We start from the raw sequence: 25,371 nt of genomic DNA on the forward strand, positions 1-25,371 counted from the left end.
CCTCGGTGGCCATCTAGACTGACCCCCCTTCTCATTCAGGAGACTTACAGAATGATAGAGAGGGAAGGGACCTCGGTGGCCATCTAGACTCACCCCACTTCTCATTCAGGAGACTTACAGAATGACAGAGAGGGAAGGAACCTCGGTGGCCATCTAGACTGACCCCACTTCTCATTCAGGAGACTTACAGAATGACAGAGAGGGAAGGAACCTCGGTGGCCATCTAGACTCACCCCACTTCTCATTCAGGAGACTTACAGAATGACAGAGAGGGAAGGGACCTCGGTGGCCATCTAGACTGACCCCACTTCTCATTCAGGAGACTTACAGAATGACAGAGAGGGAAGGGACCTCGGTGGCCATCTAGACTGACCCCACTTCTCATTCAGGAGACTTACAGAATGACAGAGAGGGAAGGAACCTCGGTGGCCATCTAGACTGACCCCACTTCTCATTCAGGAGACTTACAGAATGACAGAGAGGGAAGGGACCTCGGTGGCCATCTAGACTGACCCCACTTCTCATTCAGGAGACTTACAGAATGACAGAGAGGGAAGGAACCTCGGTGGCCATCTAGACTCACCCCACTTCTCATTCAGGAGACTTACAGAATGACAGAGAGGGAAGGAACCTCGGTGGCCATCTAGACTCACCCCACTTCTCATTCAGGAGACTTACAGAATGACAGAGAGGGAAGGGACCTCGGTGGCCATCTAGACTGACCCCACTTCTCATTCAGGAGACTTACAGAATGACAGAGAGGGAAGGAACCTCGGTGGCCATCTAGACTCACCCCACTTCTCATTCAGGAGACTTACAGAATGACAGAGAGGGAAGGGACCTCGGTGGCCATCTAGACTGACCCCACTTCTCATTCAGGAGACTTACAGAATGACAGAGAGGGAAGGAACCTCGGTGGCCATCTAGACTGACCCCACTTCTCATTCAGGAGACTTACAGAATGACAGAGAGGGAAGGAACCTCGGTGGCTATCTAGTCTGACCCCCCTTCTCATTCAGGAGACTTACAGAATGACAGAGAGGGAAGGAACCTCGGTGGCCATCTAGACTGACCCCACTTCTCATTCAGGAGACTTACAGAATGACAGAGAGGGAAGGGACCTTGGTGGCCATCTAGACTGACCCCCCTTCTCATTCAGGAGACTTACAGAATGAGAGAGAGGGAAGGGACCTTGGTGGCCATCTAGTCTGACCCCCCTTCTCATTCAGGAGACTTACAGAATGATAGAGAGGGAAGGGGCCTCAGTGGCCATCTAGACTGACCCCACTTCTCATTCAGGAGACTTACAGAATGATAGAGAGGGAAGGGACCTCAGAGGCCATCTAGACTGACCCCACTTCTCATTCAGGAGACTTACAGAATGAGAGAGAGGGAAGGGACCTCATTGGTCATCTAGTCTGACCCCACTTCTCATTCAGGAGACTTACAGAATGATAGAGAGGGAAGGGACCTCAGAGGCCATCTAGACTGACCCCACTTCTCATTCAGGAGACTTACAGAATGATAGAGAGGGAAGGGACCTCATTGGTCATCTAGTCTGACCCCACTTCTCATTCAGGAGACTTACAGAATGAGAGAGAGGGAAGGGACCTCAGTGTCCATCTAGTCTGACCCCACTTCTCATTCAGGAGACTGACAGAATGAGAGAGAGGGAAGGGACCTTGGTGGCCATCTAGTCTGACCCCACTTCTCATTCAGGAGACTTACAGAATGATAGAGATGGAAGGGACCTCAGTGTCCATCTAGTCTGACCCCACTTCTCATTCAGGAGACTTACAGAATGATAGAGAGGGAAGGGACCTCAGTGTCCATCTAGTCTGACCCCACTTCATTCAAGAGATTTACAGAATGATAGAGAGGGAAGGGACCTCAGTGGCCATCTAGACTGACCCCACTTCATTCAAGAGATTTACAGAATGATAGAGAGGGAAGGGACCTCAGTGCCCATCTAGTCTGACCCCACTTCATTCAAGAGATTTACAGAATGATAGAGAGGGAAGGGACCTCAGTGCCCATCTAGTCTGACCCCACTTCTCATTCAGGAGACTTACAGAATGAGAGAGAGGGAAGGGACCTCAGTGGCCATCTAGACTGACCCCACTTCTCATTCAGGAGACTTACAGAACGATAGAGAGGGAAGGGACCTCAGTGGCCACCTAGACTGACCCCACTTCTCATTCAGGAGACTTACAGAATGATAGAGAGGGAAGGGACCTTGGTGGCCATCTAGTCTGACCCCACTTCTCATTCAGGAGACTTACAGAATGATAGAGAGGGAAGGGACCTCGGTGGCCATCTAGACTGACCCCACTTCTCATTCAGGAGACTTACAGAGTGATAGAGAGGGAAGGGACCTTGGTGGCCATCTAGACTGACCCCACTTCTTTCAGGAGATTTACAGAATGACAGAGAGGGAAGGGACCTCGGTGGCCATCTAGACTGACCCCACTTCTCATTCAGGAGACTTACAGAATGACAGAGAGGGAAGGGACCTCAGTGGCCATCTAGACTGACCCCACTTCTCATTCAGGAGACTTACAGAATGACAGAGAGGGAAGTCACCTCGGTGGCCATCTAGACTGACCCCACTTCTCATTCAGGAGACTTACAGAATGACAGAGAGGGAAGGAACCTCGGTGGCCATCTAGTCTGACCCCCCTTCTCATTCAAGAGGCTTACAGAGTGATAGAGAGGGAAGGGACCTCAGTGGCCATCTAGTCTGACCCCCCTTCTCATTCAGGAGACTTACAGAGTGATAGAGAGGGAAGGGACCTCGGTGGCCATCTAGACTGACCCCTCTTCTCATTCAGGAGACTTACAGAATGATAGAGAGGGAAGGGACCTCAGTGGCCATCTAGTCTGACCCCCCTTCTCATTCAGGAGACTTACAGAGTGATAGAGAGGGAAGGGACCTCGGTGGCCATCTAGACTGACCCCTCTTCTCATTCAGGAGACTTACAGAATGATAGAGAGGGAAGGGACCTCAGTGGCCATCTAGACTGACCCCCCTTCTCATTCAGGAGACTGACAGAATGATAGAGAGGGAAGGGACCTCGGTGGCCATCTAGACTGACCCCTCTTCTCATTCAGGAGACTTACAGAATGATAGAGAGGGAAGGGACCTCAGTGGCCATCTAGTCTGACCCCCCTTCTCATTCAGGAGACTTACAGAATGATAGAGAGGGAAGGGACCTCAGTGGCCATCTAGACTGACCCCTCTTCTCATTCAGGAGACTTACAGAGTGATAGAGAGGGAAGGGACCTCGGTGGCCATCTAGACTGACCCCTCTTCTCATTCAGGAGACTTACAGAATGATAGAGAGGGAAGGGACCTCAGTGGCCATCTAGACTGACCCCCCTTCTCATTCAGGAGACTTACAGAGTGATAGAGAGGGAAGGGACCTCGGTGGCCATCTAGACTGACCCCTCTTCTCATTCAGGAGACTTACAGAATGATAGAGAGGGAAGGGACCTCAGTGGCCATCTAGTCTGACCCCCCTTCTCATTCAGGAGACTTACAGAGTGATAGAGAGGGAAGGGACCTCGGTGGCCATCTAGACTGACCCCTCTTCTCATTCAGGAGACTTACAGAATGATAGAGAGGGAAGGGACCTCAGTGGCCATCTAGACTGACCCCCCTTCTCATTCAGGAGACTTACAGAGTGATAGAGAGGGAAGGGACCTCGGTGGCCATCTAGACTGACCCCTCTTCTCATTCAGGAGACTTACAGAATGATAGAGAGGGAAGGGACCTCAGTGGCCATCTAGACTGACCCCCCTTCTCATTCAGGAGACTTACAGAATGATAGAGAGGGAAGGGACCTCAGTGGCCATCTAGACTGACCCCTCTTCTCATTCAGGAGACTTACAGAATGATAGAGAGGGAAGGGACCTCAGTGGCCATCTAGACTGACCCCCCTTCTCATTCAGGAGACTTACAGAGTGATAGAGAGGGAAGGGACCTCGGTGGCCATCTAGACTGACCCCACTTCTCATTCAGGAGACTTACAGAATGATAGAGAGGGAAGGGACCTCGGTGGCCATCTAGACTGACCCCACTTCTCATTCAGGAGACTTACAGAATGACAGAGAGGGAAGGGACCTCGGTGGCCATCTAGACTGACCCCACTTCTCATTCAGGAGACTTACAGAATGACAGAGAGGGAAGGGACCTCGGTGGCCATCTAGACTCACCCCACTTCTCATTCAGGAGACTTACAGAATGACAGAGAGGGAAGGGACCTCGGTGGCCATCTAGACTGACCCCCCTTCTCATTCAGGAGACTTACAGAATGATAGAGAGGGAAGGGACCTCGGTGGCCATCTAGACTCACCCCACTTCTCATTCAGGAGACTTACAGAATGACAGAGAGGGAAGGAACCTCGGTGGCCATCTAGACTGACCCCACTTCTCATTCAGGAGACTTACAGAATGACAGAGAGGGAAGGGACCTCGGTGGCCATCTAGACTCACCCCACTTCTCATTCAGGAGACTTACAGAATGACAGAGAGGGAAGGGACCTCGGTGGCCATCTAGACTGACCCCCCTTCTCATTCAGGAGACTTACAGAATGATAGAGAGGGAAGGGACCTCGGTGGCCATCTAGACTCACCCCACTTCTCATTCAGGAGACTTACAGAATGACAGAGAGGGAAGGAACCTCGGTGGCCATCTAGACTGACCCCACTTCTCATTCAGGAGACTTACAGAATGACAGAGAGGGAAGGAACCTCGGTGGCCATCTAGACTCACCCCACTTCTCATTCAGGAGACTTACAGAATGACAGAGAGGGAAGGGACCTCGGTGGCCATCTAGACTGACCCCACTTCTCATTCAGGAGACTTACAGAATGACAGAGAGGGAAGGGACCTCGGTGGCCATCTAGACTGACCCCACTTCTCATTCAGGAGACTTACAGAATGACAGAGAGGGAAGGAACCTCGGTGGCCATCTAGACTGACCCCACTTCTCATTCAGGAGACTTACAGAATGACAGAGAGGGAAGGGACCTCGGTGGCCATCTAGACTGACCCCACTTCTCATTCAGGAGACTTACAGAATGACAGAGAGGGAAGGAACCTCGGTGGCCATCTAGACTCACCCCACTTCTCATTCAGGAGACTTACAGAATGACAGAGAGGGAAGGGACCTCATTGGCCATCTAGACTGACCCCACTTCTCATTCAGGAGACTTACAGAATGACAGAGAGGGAAGGAACCTCGGTGGCCATCTAGACTCACCCCACTTCTCATTCAGGAGACTTACAGAATGACAGAGAGGGAAGGGACCTCGGTGGCCATCTAGACTGACCCCACTTCTCATTCAGGAGACTTACAGAATGACAGAGAGGGAAGGGACCTCGGTGGCCATCTAGACTGACCCCACTTCTCATTCAGGAGACTTACAGAATGACAGAGAGGGAAGGAACCTCGGTGGCCATCTAGACTCACCCCACTTCTCATTCAGGAGACTTACAGAATGACAGAGAGGGAAGGGACCTCATTGGCCATCTAGACTGACCCCACTTCTCATTCAGGAGACTTACAGAATGACAGAGAGGGAAGGAACCTCGGTGGCCATCTAGACTCACCCCACTTCTCATTCAGGAGACTTACAGAATGACAGAGAGGGAAGGGACCTCGGTGGCCATCTAGACTGACCCCACTTCTCATTCAGGAGACTTACAGAATGACAGAGAGGGAAGGGACCTCGGTGGCCATCTAGACTGACCCCACTTCTCATTCAGGAGATTTACAGAATGACAGAGAGGGAAGGGACCTCGGTGGCCATCTAGACTGACCCCACTTCTCATTCAGGAGACTTACAGAATGATAGAGAGGGAAGGGACCTCAGAGGCCATCTAGACTGACCCCACTTCTCATTCAGGAGACTTACAGAATGATAGAGAGGGAAGGGACCTCATTGGTCATCTAGTCTGACCCCACTTCTCATTCAGGAGACTTACAGAATGAGAGAGAGGGAAGGGACCTCAGTGTCCATCTAGTCTGACCCCACTTCTCATTCAGGAGACTGACAGAATGAGAGAGAGGGAAGGGACCTTGGTGGCCATCTAGTCTGACCCCACTTCTCATTCAGGAGACTTACAGAATGATAGAGATGGAAGGGACCTCAGTGTCCATCTAGTCTGACCCCACTTCTCATTCAGGAGACTTACAGAATGATAGAGAGGGAAGGGACCTCAGTGTCCATCTAGTCTGACCCCACTTCATTCAAGAGATTTACAGAATGATAGAGAGGGAAGGGACCTCAGTGGCCATCTAGACTGACCCCACTTCATTCAAGAGATTTACAGAATGATAGAGAGGGAAGGGACCTCAGTGCCCATCTAGTCTGACCCCACTTCATTCAAGAGATTTACAGAATGATAGAGAGGGAAGGGACCTCAGTGCCCATCTAGTCTGACCCCACTTCTCATTCAGGAGACTTACAGAATGAGAGAGAGGGAAGGGACCTCAGTGGCCATCTAGACTGACCCCACTTCTCATTCAGGAGACTTACAGAACGATAGAGAGGGAAGGGACCTCAGTGGCCACCTAGACTGACCCCACTTCTCATTCAGGAGACTTACAGAATGATAGAGAGGGAAGGGACCTTGGTGGCCATCTAGTCTGACCCCACTTCTCATTCAGGAGACTTAGAGAATGATAGAGAGGGAAGGGACCTCGGTGGCCATCTAGACTGACCCCACTTCTCATTCAGGAGACTTACAGAGTGATAGAGAGGGAAGGGACCTTGGTGGCTATCTAGTCTGACCCCACTTCTCATTCAGGAGACTTAAAGAATGATAGAGAGGGAAGGGACCTTGGTGGCTATCTAGTCTGACCCCCCTTCTCATTCAGGAGACTTACAGAGTGATAGAGAGGGAAGGGAACCTTGGTGGCTATCTAGTCTGACCCCCCTTCTCATTCAGGAGACTTACAGAGTGATAGAGAGGGAAGGGACCTTGGTGGCTATCTAGTCTGACCCCACTTCTCATTCAGGAGACTTAAAGAATGATAGAGAGGGAAGGGACCTTGGTGGCTATCTAGTCTGACCCCCCTTCTCATTCAGGAGACTTACAGAGTGATAGAGAGGGAAGGGAACCTTGGTGGCCATCTAGTCTGACCCACCTTCTCATTCAGGAGACTTACAGAATGAGAGAGAGGGAAGGGACATCAGAGGCCATCTAGTCTGACCCCCCTTCTCATTCAGGAGACTTACAGAATGATAGAGAGGGGAGGGAACCTTGGTGGCCATCTAGTCTGACCCCCCTTCTCATTCAGGAGGCTTACAGAGTGATAGAGGGGAGGAACCTCAGTGGGTGTGGATCAGTTAGAAACCCAGTCATATACAATGAGCAACAAAGGAAACACAGAATTTTATGGAAGTTGGAATATGTTCTATGTCTGGATAGAGAAAAGAAACAAGGAGAGTAAACAGGAGAAATCTGCAGAGTGTAAAAATATTGATAGAGAATTTAGAGGATGGATCAGAATAACATCTTAATGTTTGCATGTAGATATTAATAAGGAAATAGATTGAAAGTAAAAAAACTGTAGAACAAATATAGTTTAACCGCATGAAATATGACAACAGTAAAAAGAAGAGATTGAGAAGTTGAAATTTTTTTTTCAAATTTATTTCTCATTCTTTTTTTTGCTCTGTTTGCGTCTCTGCATATATGTATTTAGGTGATGTGTGTACAAGTCTAATCAGAGTTCTAAATGTATTTTTAAATAAATAAAATTTATTTAAAGTTTTAAATAAATAAATAAAATTTATTTAAAAATTTAAATAAGTAAAATTTAAATAAAGTTCTAAATAACTTAAATAAGGTCCAGGAGGGTTTAAGTGTTTTTAATAGGAAAGTGAAGAGAAGAACAAGGGGCCACAATCTGAAGTTAGTCTACAGAGAGGGGCGGCATACAAATCTAATAAATAATAATAATAATAATAATAATAGTAGTAGTTGGGGGAAAGATCAAAAGCAACATGAGAAAATATTTGACTGAAAGAGTAGTAGATGCTTGGAACAAACTCCCAGCAGACGTGGTTGGTCAAGCCATAGGAAATGAATTTAAACCTGCCTGGGATAAACATAGATCCATCCTAAGGTAATATACCGAAAATAGTATAAGGGCAGACGAGATGGACCAGGAGGTCTTTTTCTGCTGTCAGTCTTCTATGTTTCTAACATGAGAAAATATTATCTCACTGAAAGAGCAGTAGATGCTTGGAACAAACTTCCATGCCTGGGATAAACATAGATCCATCCTAAGATAAAAATACAGGAAATAGTATAAGGGCAGACGAGATGGACCATGAGGTCTTTTTCTGCCGTCAGTCTTCTATGTTTCTAACATGAGAAAATATTATTTCACTGAAAGAGTAGCAGATGCTTGGAACAAACTTCCATGCCTGGGATAAACATAGATCCATCCTAAGATAAAATACAGGAAATAGTAGAAGGGCAGACGAGGTGGACCAGGGGGTCTTTTCCTGCTGTCAATCTTCTATGCTTCCGTTTTTCCGAATCGATTTGGGTTTTTACCAAAAGCCTTTTCAAAAAATGACTGGCGTCTGTCTCTCAATCACAGGAAGATAACTCAGAGAACCTAATATTTCTGTCATTTCTTTAAACCCCCAACTCCCATATTTTCCTTACCTGCTAAATTGGTTTTTCTTCTATTAGATTTTTCTTTTTTTCAACTCATAGGTTTAAATTCTACATTTGTAACTGAATTGTTGTACGAATTACGACAATTCCCGGTGTAGAAAATGCCACAACGCCTTCAGTTACACCCGTAGCAATTTCTAACAGACAACGTTCGATAATCACGTTTAAAAATGGAATAATATTTTATTGCAGCTCTTAATAAAACGTCTGATTATATTCACCGTCTGTGCAAACTTTTTACCTTATTATTATTATTTTTGATTGAATACTTAAAATGATCAGGGAGAATTAAAAAAAAATAATAATTCAGTTTGTGGTCACCGTCCAAGCGCTGGTATAAAAATAACCGAGTTCTTTGACAACTTCTGCCGCCTCTGTTTCGAACGAGTGTGTAACCCACCGACCCGAATTTCCAAAATCCTCCATTTGACTTTTGTGTAAACTGACCGGGAGTGTGACCAGTGTTAAAAGGCACCGTTTGTTCTCTCGCGGGCGCATCCCCTCTCGCCAGCTGCCCCCATTGGCGGGGGAAGAAGCAGCCCCTCCAGGCAGTGGGACGGGGGGCTCTGAGTCCGAGCGGAGCCCAGTGCAATTCTGCTACGGCCCCTGGGCAGGTAGCCCCTGCGTGTCCGAGCACGATTTTGCCACCTGCCCAGGGTCAGTGGTAGAATTGCGCTGGACTCTGCCAGCGCTCAGAGCCACGGGGGGAGGCGAGCCCACCTCACCGCCCCACCTCTCCCTCCAGGAGGTCAGCGGCAGCGACCTGTGGGGTCCGAACGGCGGAGGGACGCAGGGGCAAGGTCATCGGCCTCCTCAACGAGGCAGAAATGGGGCCTCCAGACCTCACTTTCTGCTGGACCTTGAGGTTGTAAGCTACCGGGCACCGAATGACCGTTGTGGGAGTGAGTGTGTTTGTCCTGGAAGAGGGCTGGACTTCAAAAAGCCGCCTGTCCTTGATATACACCGGCCTAGCGTTCTGCGTGCAAGAGGGTTATATGGGCCAAGGAAGCCTTCTGCCATGCAAGGAGGGGGTCCTTCTGAAAGGGGGGGGGGTCCTTCTGGGCTTTCCAACAGGGGCCCCGATAACCCACGGCCGTTGCCTCCCGAAGGCCCCTACTTCCTGAAAAACTTCTTGTCCAGGAGGAAGATGAGGAGGTTGACGTTGACTTTGGCCCTGCCGAACATCTTCATGACGGCCACGCCTTCGTACTGGAGCTGGAGGAGGTCCTGGAAGGAGAGGGAGGGGTCAGACTGCAAGACCTCCGGGGTTCCCTCTGCCGCAGGAATCTCTCGGTTAACTAGACACAAGGACGGGTCCCCCCCCCTCCCCCCGAATGCCCTCACTCGGCTAAACAAATAGTCCCCTCCACACTGTCCACAAACTTTTTACTAAGTCTGCACTTCTGTTTCTACTAGGTTTTTTTTCCTCATCCTTCCTATCACCCACTTAGGACTGTATGGCGGTCACTTGATGCTTGTACACTTGATGCTTGTGTCCTAAGATTTTTTATTAATATTGGTTTTTTCTTCGTTGCTTATTTGACCCCTGTGACAGTCAGTAAGTGTTGGACCTCATGATTCTTGACCAATGTCTCTTTTTCTCTTATGTCCACTGAGAGCATCTGCACCAAAGACCAATTCCTTGGGTGTCCAATCACGCTTGGCCAATAAAGAATTCTATTCTAAATTCTATTCTATTCTCTATTCTAAATTCTATTCTATTCTAAATTCTATTCTATTCTCTATTCTAAATTCTATTCTATTCTAAATTCTATTCTATTCTAAATTCTATTCTAAATTCTAAATTCTATTCTATTCTCTATTCTAAATTCTATTCTATTCTAAATTCTATTCTATTCTCTATTCTAAATTCTGTTCTATTCTAAATTCTATTCTAAATTCTATTCTATTCTAAATTCTATTCTATTCTAAATTCTATTCTATTCTAAATTCTATTCTATTCTCTATTCTAAATTCTATTCTATTCTAAATTCTATTCTATTCTCTATTCTAAATTCTGTTCTATTCTAAATTCTATTCTAAATTCTATTCTATTCTAAATTCTATTCTAAATTCTATTCTATTCTAAATTCTATTCTATTCTAAATTCTATTCTATTCTCTATTCTAAATTCTGTTCTATTCTAAATTCTATTCTATTCTAAATTCTATTCTATTCTAAATTCTATTCTAAATTCTATTCTATTCTAAATTCTATTCTATTCTAAATTCTATTCTAAACTAAATTCTATTCTAAATTCTATTCTATTCTAAATTCTATTCTAAATTCTATTCTATTCTAAATTCTATTCTATTCTAAATTCTATTCTATTCTCTATTCTAAATTCTGTTCTATTCTAAATTCTATTCTATTCTAAATTCTATTCTAAATTCTATTCTATTCTAAATTCTATTCTAAATTCTATTCTATTCTAAATTCTATTCTAAATTCTATTCTATTCTAAATTCTATTCTAAATTCTATTCTATTCTAAATTCTATTCTAAATTCTATTCTAAATTCTATTCTATTCTAAATTCTATTCTAAATTCTATTCTATTCTAAATTCTATTCTATTCTAAATTCTATTCTAAATTCTATTCTATTCTAAATTCTATTCTAAATTCTATTCTATTCTAAATTCTATTCTAAATTCTATTCTATTCTAAATTCTATTCTATTCTAAATTCTATTCTATTCTAAATTCTATTCTAAATTCTATTCTATTCTAAATTCTATTCTATTCTAAATTCTATTCTAAACTAAATTCTATTCTAAATTCTATTCTATTCTAAATTCTATTCTAAATTCTATTCTATTCTAAATTCTATTCTATTCTAAATTCTATTCTATTCTCTATTCTAAATTCTGTTCTATTCTAAATTCTATTCTATTCTAAATTCTATTCTAAATTCTATTCTATTCTAAATTCTATTCTAAATTCTATTCTATTCTAAATTCTATTCTAAATTCTATTCTATTCTAAATTCTATTCTATTCTAAATTCTATTCTAAATTCTATTCTATTCTAAATTCTATTCTAAATTCTATTCTATTCTAAATTCTATTCTAAATTCTATTCTATTCTAAATTCTATTCTAAATTCTATTCTATTCTAAATTCTATTCTATTCTAAATTCTATTCTAAATTCTATTCTATTCTAAATTCTATTCTAAATTCTATTCTATTCTAAATTCTATTCTAAATTCTATTCTATTCTAAATTCTATTCTATTCTAAATTCTATTCTAAGTTCTATTCTATTGTTAATGGGCCCCAGAATGTTTCAGACCAGATTTACACAAGTGTTGGTTGCACATCAGTCCTGCAATGCCCAGTCTGTGCCGCGCTCGGTCCATACACTTGACTGGTCAAGAGTGAAATGACCAAGTTGCAGTCCCGGCCAGCTCCCCCCCCCCCCATACCTGGTAGCTCAGCTGAAAGTTTTCCATATCGACCCCCATAAACTTGGCCTTGACCTGGAACTTGCCAGCTTCCCCAGACGGGTGGATGTCGAAAATGACATTTCTAAGTCTGGAAGGAAAAAAGACAGAGAGGGGAATTAAAGCCCCCAAAGTGAGGAAACGCCACTGACCATGAGAGGAGCTGCAAGGACGTTGGCCTTCCCTGCAGAAGGAGAAAGAAAGGTTTGGCCTCTTCTTCAGCACAGCCAGATGGGATTCCGGCCATCGGGGCATCGGGCCAGAATACCTCTGGGACCGCCTCCCAGCGACCGGTCAGGTCCCACAGAGTTGGCCTCCTCCAGGCCCTGTCCACTAGACCAGTGTTTTTCAACCAGTGTGCCGTGAGACATGGTCAGGTGTGCCGTGAAGCTCAGAGAGAGAAAGAAAGAAAGAGAGAGAGAGAGAGAGAGAGAGAAAGAACAAGAGAGAAAGCAAGCAAGAAAGAGAGAGAAAAAGAAAACAAGAGAGAGAGAAAGAAAGAGAGAGAAGAAAGAAAGAAAGAGAAAGAAAGAAAAAGAGAACAAGAGAGAGAAAGAAAGAGAGTGAGAGAGAGAAAGAGGGAGGTGAGGGAGAGAGAAAGAGCAAAAAAGAGGAAGGAAGAGAGAAAGAGGGATGGAGAGAGAAAAAAGAGGAAGGGAGAGAAAGAAGGAGGGAGAGAGAAATAGAGCGAAGGGGAGGAAGAGAGAATTTTTTTGTCCAAACTTTTTTAGCCCCACCCCACCCCACACACACACAATGTGCCCCATGGTTTTGTAAATGTAAAAAAATGTGCCGCGGCTCAAAAAAGGTTGAAAATCACTGCACTAGGCAATGTCTTCTTCTAGGGGAAGAGCCTTCTCTGGGGTGGCCCCGGCCCTCTGGAATCAGCCCCCGCACTGCCTTCTAGCCTTCCGCAAGGGTCTCAAGACTCGTCTATGCTGCCAGGCTTGGGATCACCAGACCCCTAGACTCTGGACAACGAGTGTATGATATGTATCCGAATGAGTGACTTTTAATGCTTTAATCTGGTCGCCGGACCTCAAGGAGGATGGGATGGAACTGGGAAAGGTGCCAAAAAGGGGCCACAAGGATGACCCAGGGAATGGAGCCCCTCCCTTGGTCTCTCCAGCCTTGAAAGACGGCGTTGAAGGGGGGGCTTGACCGAAGGGAGTAAAATCAGGCATGGGATAGAAAAGGTGGACGGAGAAAAATTATTTTCTCCATCCCATAATACTAGGAAGAGGGGGCCACTCCCTAAAGGTCACAGGTGAGAAAGTGAGGACAAATCAAGGGGGATATTTCATCCCCCAGAGGGTCCTGGGTTGATGGGATTCCCTTCATGACAGCTGTCAGCCTGGAGAGCTTCAAGGCAGGATGAGGCAGATTCAGGGATGCCGAGTGGTCATTGAAAGGGATGTCCATGTGCCACCTCTATGTGGGTTCAGGCAGGCAGGGTTTATTTATTTATTTATTCATTTGTCCAATACACAAATACATAGGAAGAAAAATAGAGATGTAGTGATATATATATAAGGGTGAAAGTGGACTTAGAGGAGAGGATATATATGAAAGAAAGAAAATATATATAATAATATATATGATAAGTGAGAGAAAGGAAAGACAACTGGACAGGGGACGGAAGGCCCACCAGTCCACTTATGGACGCCCCTTACTGACCCCCTAGGAACCTGGAGAGGTCAATCGTGGAGAGTCTAAGGGAGAAATGTTGGGGGTCAGGGGTCGACACTACAGAGTCCGGCAATGAGTTCCACGCTTCGACAACTCGATGGTTGAAATCGTATTTTTTTACAGTCCAGTTTGGAGCGGTCCGTATTAAGTTTGAATCTGCTCCGTGCTCTTGTGTTGTTGCGGTTGAAGCTGAAGTAGCCGTTGACCGGTAGGACGTCCCATGTGTTGGGGGGTCTGTGGAAAGGGAGGGCCTTGCCTTCTCCTTCTGCTGGAGATCCCCAAGGGGAACCATTGGGGGGCCACTGTGGGGCACAGAAGGCCGGACTCCATGGGCTTTGGCCCCCTTCAGCCGGGCTCTTGGAATAGTTATTTATATCAATGGGGTTTCAATGGTCTTTTTGCATATTGGGGGCTTTGTTGTGAGTCCAGGGAGACAGGTCCAATTAATAAATGTTCCTGGGGGGGGGGGGAGAGGGGGGATCCGTAGGGAAGGAGGGGGAGGGGGAGGGGAGAGGGAGGGGCCCATCTCTGGACTTACTGGTTTGGCGGGAGGCCCTCGATCCCCAGCAGGACCCCCTTCTCCAACAGGCGGGCGGCGGTGTAGTGTAGCACCGCCTGTTTCTTGCTGGGCCTGGAGGGAAGGAAAAGGGGGCAGACTGGATATGGGGTTGGGGGGTTTGGGGGCTGCCCCCCACACTGGCTTTCCTTCCGCCTGGGGCCCATGGAGGACGGAGCAGGGGGTGAGAGGGGACCTCCTTCCCACAGGTGTCAGACCCTCCCGACTAAGGGGGGCTCAGGGCCATGAGAGACCAGGACCCCCCTCCCCACTTTCTCTCCAGGCCAGGCGGTGGGGGGTCTCCAGAGCTGGCCGGGCCCCGTACCTCTCGGCCACAGCCAAGTTGTCCAAGCAGGTGCGGAGATACTTCTGGTAGTAGTCCACCTGCTCCCGGTAGAAGCGGCGCTTGGAGGCCAAACCTCGCAGGGTCTGGTGCAGCTTGGCCAGCTGACCCCTGCGGCTCTGCCGGTGGCGCCTCTGCGAGCGGATGTCCTGCGGGAAGAGGGGACCGGCCCAGTGGGCTCTGGGTGGCCTCCTCCCCTCTCCCCCTCCCTCCGGCCCTTCCCCACCGCCGTCCTGCAATTTCACTCCTTCCATTTTGCAACGGTGCCGCAACAGCCCTGCCAGGTCGGCCAAAGAGCCCCGATGTCGCCCCCACCCCACACCGTCTCCACCGCTTGGGTCACCTGGGCAATCTCGCTGAGCAGGGCCTGGGGCCGGCCGGCTGAGCCCACCAGCGCCAGCTGTTCCAGGTTCTGGAGGACTTTGCTCTTCGTCTCCGCCAGGGAAAGACGGGGGCCACGCTCTCCTCCCTCCGGGGGCCCTGCGGCCCTCCTCTGCAACAGCTGCCGGTGGAGCCGCTCCTGCGGGGAAGGAAAGACCGTTCATGAGGGGTGGGCTGCCCATTCACCTCCAGGCTCGACTACTGCAACGCTCCCTACATGGGGCAACCTTTGAAGAGCGTTCGGAAACTCCTGCGGCCGCGAGAGCAATCACGGGCTTCTCTAGATACATCCATGTCTCCGCAGTCTGCATTGGTTGCCGGTCAGTTTCCGGTCACCATTCAAAGTGTTGGTGATGACCTATAAAGCCCTTCATGGCACCGGACCAGATTATCTCAGAGACCGCCTTCTGCCGCACGAATCCCAGCGACCAGTTAGGTCCCACAGAGTCGGCCTTGTCGAATAAACAATGTCCCAGGGGACCCGGGGAAGAGCCTTCTCTGTGGCGGCCCTGGCCCTCTGGAACCAGCTCCCCCCAGAGATCAGAACTGCCCCCACCCTCCTTGTCTTTTGCAAACTACGTAAGACCCACCTATATCGCCAGGCACGGGGGGGGGGAATCGAGATCCCCCTGGGCCGTTGGTTTATATGGTCTTTAAGCTTTTACGGAAGGCGAGGAGGGTGGGGGCCAGTGCGAATCTCCAGGGGGAGCCGATTCCAGAGGGCCGGGGGCCCCCACGGAGAAGGCTCTTCCCCTAGGGAAAGACATTGCCACGACATTGTTTCATCGACGGGACCCGGAGAAAGGACAACTCTGTGGGATCTGACCAGTCGCTGGGATTCGTGCGGCAGAAGGCGGTCCCGGAGATATTTGTTGTATATATTTGTATATCATAATAATAATAATATTAATAATAATATTAATAATAATAATAATAATAATAATAATAATTTATTAGATTTGTATGCCGCCCTCTCTCCGTGGACTCGGGGCGGCTCACAACAAAATGTATTTTTACATTTCACAATTTATCAGATAAATTATCAATCAAGAAGAAATATATATATTCTTTTTTGCTCTTATCTGAAATATAATATTTCTCCTTTTTTGGGGGGGGGGGGGTCCGAGTCCTTTGTCTTTTTGGATTCGTTTCCTTGACTTTCCACTGAATCTGAACCGTTGGTCACCTTGACCCCAAGTGACGCGGAAGACACTTTCATCTCTGTTTTAGGTTTTCATAAGTGGCGTTGGTCAGTTCCGCACATCCCTGCACCTTGTGTGTTATTATGTGTTATTTTTAGTGTTGTCATCCGCCCTGGGATTGGGCGGCATAGAAGTCGAATAGGTTAAATTCCCAGAACCCCCTAGCCAGGGGGACTCAGAGCAGGAGGGGAAGGGGCCCTACAAGCCAGACCCTGCTGTGCCTGGGGGCCTCCAGAGTGAAGCCCCTGGGCAGCCCCACCCAGACCCTGCCCGGAGGCGGAAGGGCAGCCCGGTTCCCCTGCCCGTCGCCCCACCTACCTCCGCTTCCGTTGCCCTTGAGTGCAGGACCTCAGCCAGGGAGTCTCCGGGCTGGGACCGGATCACGTCCACCAGCATCTGTTTGGTGCTTCGTGACAAAGAGAGGGCACCGGTCACTACGGGCAGAGCGGAGGTCCCTTCAAAGGACCGGAAGAGGTCACACCGCCTGAGCTCTTTTGTGCTCTGGTTCTAGGCACAGTGGTACCCAACCTCTCCAATGCCACGACCCCTTAATACAATTCCTCTTGTGGTGGTGGCCCCCAACCATATGTCGAGCGCCAATTCTCCCAACAGAGAGCCAGAGGGACACCTGATTGGTCGGATTGGAAAAATTAGGGTGTCCAAGGGGAGGGGGGAAGCATTTTGAAATTCCCCAACATTTCCCTGTAACGTGTGATCTAGTTAAGGCCACGGTCGCCTTTTCCAGCCCTGCTTCCTCCCAGGAGATTCCTAGAGAGGCCCCACGGAGGCTTCTCCCCGCCTTTTCTGGCCCTGTTTCCTCCCAGGAGATTCCTAGAGAGGCCCCACGGAGGCTTCTCCCAGCCTTTCCCGGCCCTCTTTCCTCCCAGGAGATTCCTAGAGAGGCCCCACGGAGGCTTCTCCCCGCCTTTTCCGGCCCTGTTTCCTCCCAGGAGATTCCTAGAGAGGCCCCACGGAGGCTTCTCCCCGCCTTTCCCGGCCCTGTTTCCTCCCAGGAGATTCCTAGAGAGGCCCCACGGAGGCTTCTCCCCACCTTTCCCGGCCCTGTTTCCTCCCAGGAGATTCCTAGAGAGGCCCCACGGAGGCTTCTCCCCGCCTTTTCTGGCCCTGTTTCCTCCCAGGAGATTCCTAGAGAGGCCCCACGGAGGCTTCTCCCAGCCTTTCCCGGCCCTCTTTCCTCCCAGGAGATTCCTAGAGAGGCCCCACGGAGGCTTCTCCCCGCCTTTTCCGGCCCTGTTTCCTCCCAGGAGATTCCTAGAGAGGCCCCACGGAGGTTTCTCCCCGCCTTTCCCGGCCCTGTTTCCTCCCAGGAGATTCCTAGAGAGGCCCCACGGAGGCTTCTCCCCACCTTTCCCGGCCCTGTTTCCTCCCAGGAGATTCCTAGAGAGGCCCCACGGAGGCTTCTCCCCGCCTTTCCCGGCCCTGTTTCCTCCCAGGAGATTCCTAGAGAGGCCCCACGGAGGCTTCTCCCCGCCTTTCCCGGCCCTGCTTCCTCCCAGGAGATTCCTAGAGAGGCCCCACGGAGGCTTCTCCCCGCCTTTCCCGGCCCTGTTTCCTCCCAGGAGATTCCTAGAGAGGCCCCACGGAGGCTTCTCCCCGTCTTTTCCGGCCCTGCTTCCTCCCAGGAGATTCCTAGAGAGGCCCCACGGAGGCTTCTCCCCACCTTTCCCGGCCCTGTTTCCTCCCAGGAGATTCCTAGAGAGGCCCCACGGAGGCTTCTCCCTGCCTTTTCCGGCCCTGTTTCCCTCTCACGAGGTTTAAAGGGGAGGGCAGCCAGGCAGGGCCGACCCCCTTTCCTCCCAAGGGGGGGATGCAGCCACACCCACCTCAGCCACAGGCCCTCGGCACCTGCTGCCCCCTCGGCTTCGGCTTCCACCCCGCCGTATTTGCTGCTGCTGAGCGTGAGGGAGAGCTCTGTCCTGGAGAGCTGAGGCGAAGCGTCCTCCCAGGTCCCGTTCGGCCCCTGGGCCTGGCTGTGTCCTGCAGAAAGACAGGGTCAGAGGAGCAAAGGAAGCTTTAAGACGCAGATGCTGACCGTAACCGAAGGACACGGGTCAAGGAGGCAATCAGGAAACAATCAATATTAGAGTCAAGTTGAGTAGAAAGAATAGAATAGAATAGAATTATTTTATTGGCCAAGTGTGATTGGACACAGAAGGAATTTGTCTTTGGTGCAGATGTGAACCGAGCACTCATGGGCAGCTTCCGGTCACCTCTGGGCCTGCCCACCCACCTGGCCTTCGACCTACGCAAGGAACGCTACGTACCTGTCAACGAGGCAACGGTGGGCACCTCCCCCAGGTCTTGCAGAAGCCTGTGCAGAAGGTCCTGGGGGTCGGGAGCCAGGCTTCGCTGGTGCTCCAGCAGCAGCTGTGGGGTGGGCGAGAGAGGACATGCGCTAGGCCTTATTCCCCCCACTGGCCTCCCCAAGAGCTCCCCAAAGGGGGCAAAACACGTCAGGACCAGCAATCGCCCCGAGGCCGCATTGTGCCGCGCGAATCCCAGCGTCCGGTCAGGTCCCATCAACCAGACAATGTCAGCTAGGGGAAGAGCCTTCTCTGTGGGGGCCCCGGCCCCTCTGGAATCTGATCCCCCCTGGAGATTCGCACTGCGCCCCACCCTCCTGGCCTTCCGTAAAAGTTTAAAGACTTATCTATGCCGCCAGGCCTGGGGCCGTTAGACCTTCCCCCCCGACCAACGAGTGTTTTAGTGTGTTCCACGGAATGTTTTAAATTATATTGGAACTTTTAGGTTTTTTTAAATTACATTAATTGGATCCAGACGTATTTTCTTTGATATGTTGTCCAGTTATTAATCCAATTAATAAATAAATAAAATAAATAAATGAATCCCGGGTGATACTTCATTGTATTACCCTGTAAGGTAAAAAGTAGAAGGTAAGCGTGCTATCGCTGAGTCCTAGGGTGTGAACTGCAACCTGATTGGACCAGGGCGTTATAAGATCCAAACCAACGTCACCGTGTTCTTTCTTCCTGCTGTTATTTGCTGTTGGTGATGGTTGTTATTTGGCCGGCTGGAGCAGTTTGAGCATGAGGGAAATAACTCTGACTAGCCATAAATCTTAGAATGACTTGTGGAACGTTTTGATGATGGTTTGATGTTGCCTTGCATACCGAAGTAGTTTAAGACAAGAGATGAGCGAAGGAAAGAAAAGGAAAGACGATGTGGTGTTTTACAAATATGTGCATTTAGCCATCCTTCATCCCAATTATCAGTGGCCGTAGCCGGAGACCAGGACATTTGTAACCTGGATTGGTTGAGTACCTACTTGTAAGTAAGCTGAACATAGCTAAAGTAAAGTTAGGAATGCTGGGAGTTGAAGTCCACAAGTCTTAAAATTCCCTCTGCTCTAAACCAGGAATGTCCAGCCTCAGCCACTTCAAGACCGGCGGACTTCAACTCCCAGAATCCCCTAGCTGCCCAGTTGGTCCACAAGTCTCAAAAGTGGCCAAGGTTGGACGCGCTGCAGTAAACCAAAAGGTTTTGTGGGGGGAAAAAAGATACAACCGATAGGAAATGAGGGTCTATAAAAACTATGGGCGCAAAAAGTAAACCCACAATCCCACACACTAGAATATTAGTCATAGTGGTAGTCAACAATACAGTTGACAAATTGTGTCTTCTATATAACAAATAAATATATCTATGTAGTGAAAGAAAATATTAATTGATGACAAGCAAATATCTATGTGCATACAAAAAAAACACCACTGAAATTGAATATGTTCTATGTGTCGTTTAGGTTTTTGTGTTCCTTTGTCTCTGTATCTTGTTTTTATTTCTTTGTGTGTTCTGTTTGTTTATTTTTTTTCTTCTTTTCTTTCTATTGTAGAAACTTAATAAAGATTATTTTAAAAACACACACACAGAATCAGAATTTCATGAGGTCTGGCAAAAGTTGTGTATATACCTGGTGGGATGCAAAGAAACAGAGACAACCTTATTTTTTACCCTATTTTAAATACATATTTGCCCCTAGTAGTTGTATTGTAGTAGACAGTGGTTATTTACAATATAAAGATAAATTCCTTCTTTCCTCTTCTACCATTTCTCTCTTTTCCCCCTTTCTTCATAGTTCATTTCAAGTCATAATTTTAAAATTTTGAATGTTTTAGATGTGTTTTTTTACTTATTATCTTACAATTGATATATCCAAGTATTTTATAATTAGTGATAAAGTTAGTTTATTTAATTATTTATTTATTTATTTAATTATTTATTTATTTAATTATTTATTTATTTAACTTATTATAAATATAAAGATGATTTCTACTTTGAGAGGAGGCGATTGTTGCTCCAATAAATGTTATATGTCATGTGTGTTTTGTCTGTCTTTGCAATTTAATAAAAAATATTTTTAAAAAAAACACACACACACACTGTGGGTGCTTTTTTTTTTTTTTTAAGCCAGAGATGGTTGGAGATGTTCACATTTGGAGCCACAAACTTGGACACACACAAAGTCACAAGCCACAAGGGTGGGTCTGCACAAAAGCCATTGTTTTTTCTCCCCTTAAATCCTAATTTCTTTCTCCCCCCCCCCCACCTTGACCCGCGAGGTTTGCACCTTGTGGGTGTTGACCAGCTCCCCGACTGTAATGTAGACCACGGGTTTGGTGATGGCCACCAGCTCAGAGTATTTGTCCACCTTGAACCTCTCTCCGGGGTCAGGGACGGAGCAGGCCGCGTCGATGAAAGCCCTGGAGGAGACACAAGCATGGGTCCGTGGGGGGGTCTTTAAATCCAGCCCCCTCCTCAAGTGGAGGAGACCCACAAGTGGCTACCCGGTGGCTTCTTGAAATCACCCACAACTTCTGGTGGCCAGCTGTTCCACTGGCTAATGATCCTCTCCTCAACTCCAGCTGGCTTCTCTCCTTGGTGAGTTTCCCTCTGTTGCTTGTTCGTCCTTCGGGTGTTTTGGAGACTAGGTTGACCCCCCACCCACCCCCCAGTCTTCTTTGGGGCAGCCCCCCCAGTCTTGGGAGGCTGCGACCACTGCCCGTGCTTTTCACTAGATTAGATAATAATAATAATAATAATAATTTAATAAGTAATAATCATTTATTAGATTTGTATGCCACCCCTCTCCGAAGACTCGGGGTGTGGACCCCCTCCCTCCCCCCCCCCCCCCAAACAGCCAAGGCCAAGATCATAAGAGGATAGACGGCAGAAGAAGACCTCATGGTCCATCTAGTCTGCCCTTGTATTATTTCCTGTATTTTATCTTAGGATGGATTTGTGTTACATGTTTAAATTCATTGACTGTGGATTGACCAACCACGTCTGCTGGAAGTTTGTTCCAAGCATCTACTACATATTTCAGTCAAATCATATTTTCTCATGTTGCTTCTGATCTTTCCCCCAACTAACCTCAGATTGTGTCCCCTTGTTCTTGGGTTCATTTTCCTATTACAAACACTTCCCTCCTGTGTTGTAATCATAGGTTCAAGTTTGTTCCAAGCATCTACTACTCTTCCAGTCAAATCATATTTTCTCACGTTGCTTTTGATCTTTCCCCCCAACTGACTTCAGATTGTGCCCCCTTGTTCTTGGGTTCACTTTCCTATTAGACCTGAAGATGACCAGCAGACAAGACGGACGTTTTTATCTCCTGACCCACCTGAACTTCTGGTGCGTTTCCTCCAGGTACTGGTTGACCACGTTCAGGTGGCTGTCCTCTCCCTCGAAGAGCTGGTTGGCCGCCGCCTGCTGCAGGATCTTGGCCACCGAGGCCAGGTTGCGCCTCTGGTCGGGGTGCAGGGGGGCCCCGGCGGAGAAGTCCACCACGTCAAACCCATCCGGGGCCACCACTGCCGGGTTCATGAAGCGATAGTAGAGCAGGTTGCCCACCACCTGCCGAGATGGGAAGGAAACGGGTGTCACGCCGAGAAGCCAGGCTGGTTCAGGGGCAGCTTGTCGTTTCTGGCTTTTCTGGGGAGGAGGGGAGGAAGCGTGCCGGACGAGTCTTTTTGCTCTCGCACCCGTTCCCAGGGCAGAAGATGGAGTCAAGATGCTGGCCCTCTTGAGAGATGCTGTGGTGGGGCTGGTCAGGGCCAAAGGGGCCGCAGCTACTCCCCTGAAGTGAGCCTTCCCCGGTCACTCCTCTTGACCGCCACGGAGTGTAGAAGGGGACGTCTGAACCATGGCTACTGGACTAACCTCCTCTGGGCATCCCCATGCGAGGTCTCGCTGGGTTAAAATTAGTTTTCAAGGCCAATCAAAAAAATAAAATTTGTTTTCAAGGCCAATCAAATCGAAAGGGGTGTGGCCAGAGGAATGGACATTTGAGGATGGATGATTGATCATTAAATACAAATTGATGTAAGGATGCAATCAGACACATTCAGGTATATGCTTTAAAATACGATATATGAACATATATATATATAACAGCTATGAATCTCTGCCCTGTGGCCCAGGGGGTCTCCGGGGGAACCTTTGGGGCAGGATACCGGTTCCGTGGGGAGAGATTTTTCTGCGGACCGGAAGGGCGCCTGGTTTCTCGCCCGGCCTACATCCTGTTGACCACCCCAACGTTCTAATATTGACTGAGAAGCTCATAAAATAATCTTAAATGGAGGGGAAAGAGGGGACCCCAAGAGGGAGGGGCCAGGCACCTGTCCGGCCCTTTGTGGCCCCCTCCCCACACCAGACCTTGTAGATCTCTTCCTTGGAGGCATCTGGGAACTTCTCGGTCAAGGTGGCCTTCAAGACTTTGGCCATGTAGCGCATCCCATACCTGAAAGTGAAAGCCGGGATTTTATTCCTGGGGAGGCAGGACGTTTCTCCCACCCACCCACCCAAGACACGTCTCCCGTAGACGCCAAGGGAAAATGGCGGAGGAAACGGGCATCCGACACGGTCAAAAACGGGCTCCGTCTCTGACACTCCCACGCCTGCTCCGCTCTGGAGCAATTTAAGGGAAGGCTTTGAGGAGGAGCGTTAATCGGACGGGTGTGAAAACTACCCCTTCTCTGCAGAAGGGCCCTGTTGTTGTGGGTTTTTAAATTTATCATTAATTTATTGATGGAGCTACAGAGCCATCAATCACTGATATACAAATTTACTTTAAATAAAGCACCAGCATTAATATCTGTAGAATATGAAAGAGAATAGAGGGGTAACTCCTGCCTACGAAGAAGGCCTCTGCTTAACGAACTTTTCTAGATAAGAACCGGGCGTTCAAGATTTTTTTTTTTGCCTCTTCTCATGAACCATTTTCCACTTACAAACCCCAGCCTCCGTGGGGCCTCTCTAGGAATCTCCTGGGAGGAAACAAGGCCAGAAAAGGCGGGGAGAAGCCTCCGTGGGGCCTCTCTAGGAATCTCCTGGGAGGAAACTGGGCTGAAAAAGTTGGGAAGAAGCCTCCATGGGGCCTCTTTAGGAATCTCCTGGGAGGAAACAAGGCCAGAAAAGGCGGGGAGAAGCCTCCGTGGGGCCTCTCTAGGAATCTCCTGGGAGGAAACTGGGCCGGAAAAGGCGGGGAGAAGCCTCCATGGGGCCTCACTAGGAATCTCCTGGGAGGAAACGGGGCCGGAAAAGGCGGGGAGAAGCCTCCATGGGGCCTCACTAGGAATCTCCTGGGAGGAAACGGGGCCACAAAAGGCGGGGAGAAGCCTCCGTGGGGCCTCTCTAGGAATCTCCTGGGAGGAAACTGGGCCGGAAAAGGCGGGGAGAAGCCTCCGTGGGGCCTCACTAGGAATCTCCTGGGAGGAAACGGGGCCGGGAAAGGCAGGGAGAAGCCTCCGTGGGGCCTCTCCAGGAATCTCCTGGGAGGAAACAGGGCTGGAAAAGGCGGGGAGAAGCCTCCGTGGGGCCTCTCTAGGAATCTCCTGGGAGGAAACAGGGCTGTGGTTTCCCCAGTCGAATGCCTTATTCGCTTTTACATTGATTCCTATGGGGAAAATGGCTTCTTCTTACAAACGTTTCTACTTAAGACCCTGGTCACGGAACGAATAGAAGTTCGTAAGTAGAGTGACCGCTGTATATTAAAAGGTTTTATTACAAGGATGTGGGGCAGGCAGGGGTCCCATCTAGCCACGATTTTGCCTAAGTCTTGCAAAATTAAATTGCCAATTGAAGTGTCCTCCCTCTTTCAAGGGAACTCACACTAGTGGGGCAGGACCCTCCTGGACATTGAGTTTATATTTTGGCCCAGTGCCCCGTTTCCCCCAAAACAAGACCTCCCCTGATAAAGCCGAACCGGACTTTTGAGTGCAGGGCAACAAGGCCAAGCGCCTATTTCTCAATGGGAACCAGGCGCCCGCCCGAGGGGGAGAAGGACGGCAGCCGGACGAAAGAGAGGCGGCCACTCAATCCGTACGGGATCTTGTCCACCGACGAGAGGATGGCCGAGAGAAACTTGTCCGCCAGCACCAGGAGATGGCCGAGGGAGACGTCCAGCCGCCTCCGGACCTCTGGGTGACCGAGGGCTTGTTGGGGGGTCACGTTGTAGGGCAGGAGGCTGGAAAGAGAGAAAACAGTGGCAGTAGACTCGGGGCGGCTCACAACAGTGACAAAAACAATACATGGCAACAAATCTAATAATTAAAATCTAAAATAACATTTGCACTGAAGAGTAAAACTATTGTTTTCTACAAATATGTCTTCATTCGTTTCTCCGGTTCATTAATTGCCACAATATATATATATATATATATATATATGGACAGTGGGTGCTTGCCATGGCCACCTTTCCCTCCTTCCCTCCTTCCCTCCCTTCCCTCCTTCTTTTGTTCCCTGTCTTCCTTCCTTTCTTCCCTCCCTCCTTCCTTCCTCCCACTTCCTTCCTCTTCCTCCCTTCCTCTTTCCTCTCTTCCCTCCTTCTTTCCTTCCTTTGTTCCTTGTCTTCCTTCCTTTCTTCCCTCCCTCCTTCCCTCCTTCCTCCTTCTCTCCTTCCACTTCCTTCCCTCCTTCCTTCCTCTTCCTTCATTCCTTCCCTCCTCCATGTCAAGCCGTGAGATTCCCCCCACCCAGTCTGAAGAGCGCCAAGCAGAGAGGGGAGGAAACATGGCCGCC

At 48.6% G+C, this 25,371-nt stretch overlaps 1 protein-coding gene and 1 long non-coding RNA gene across 3 annotated transcripts in view; one reads left to right on the plus strand and one right to left on the minus strand.

The window, feature by feature from the left end:
• Positions 1-23,473, plus strand: part of LOC139155179 (uncharacterized) — a 38,149-nt gene extending 14,676 nt beyond the window's left edge. Inside the window, exon 4 of the long non-coding RNA XR_011557041.1 lies at positions 22,000-23,473. This is a non-coding gene — a long non-coding RNA (uncharacterized lncRNA). The remainder of the gene's footprint in view (positions 1-21,999) is intronic.
• The window catches only part of IQGAP3 (IQ motif containing GTPase activating protein 3), a 49,095-nt gene continuing 32,584 nt past the window's right edge, over positions 8,861-25,371 (minus strand). For both annotated transcript variants that reach the window (XM_070730261.1, XM_070730259.1), the window contains exons 27-38: positions 24,677-24,817; positions 23,008-23,092; positions 21,974-22,206; positions 20,921-21,053; positions 18,600-18,702; positions 18,159-18,312; positions 16,633-16,720; positions 15,075-15,251; positions 14,714-14,880; positions 14,371-14,463; positions 12,126-12,234; positions 8,861-9,929 (exon numbers count right to left, since the gene is read on the minus strand). In XM_070730261.1, the coding sequence (XP_070586362.1) occupies positions 9,816-9,929; positions 12,126-12,234; positions 14,371-14,463; positions 14,714-14,880; positions 15,075-15,251; positions 16,633-16,720; positions 18,159-18,312; positions 18,600-18,702; positions 20,921-21,053; positions 21,974-22,206; positions 23,008-23,092; positions 24,677-24,817 (1,597 nt within the window). In that variant the 3' untranslated portion in view covers positions 8,861-9,815. The remainder of the gene's footprint in view (positions 9,930-12,125; positions 12,235-14,370; positions 14,464-14,713; positions 14,881-15,074; positions 15,252-16,632; positions 16,721-18,158; positions 18,313-18,599; positions 18,703-20,920; positions 21,054-21,973; positions 22,207-23,007; positions 23,093-24,676; positions 24,818-25,371) is intronic.

This window comes from Erythrolamprus reginae, assembly GCF_031021105.1.
Source record: "Erythrolamprus reginae isolate rEryReg1 chromosome 13 unlocalized genomic scaffold, rEryReg1.hap1 SUPER_13_unloc_5, whole genome shotgun sequence".
NCBI classification, from domain to species: domain Eukaryota; kingdom Metazoa; phylum Chordata; class Lepidosauria; order Squamata; family Dipsadidae; genus Erythrolamprus; species Erythrolamprus reginae.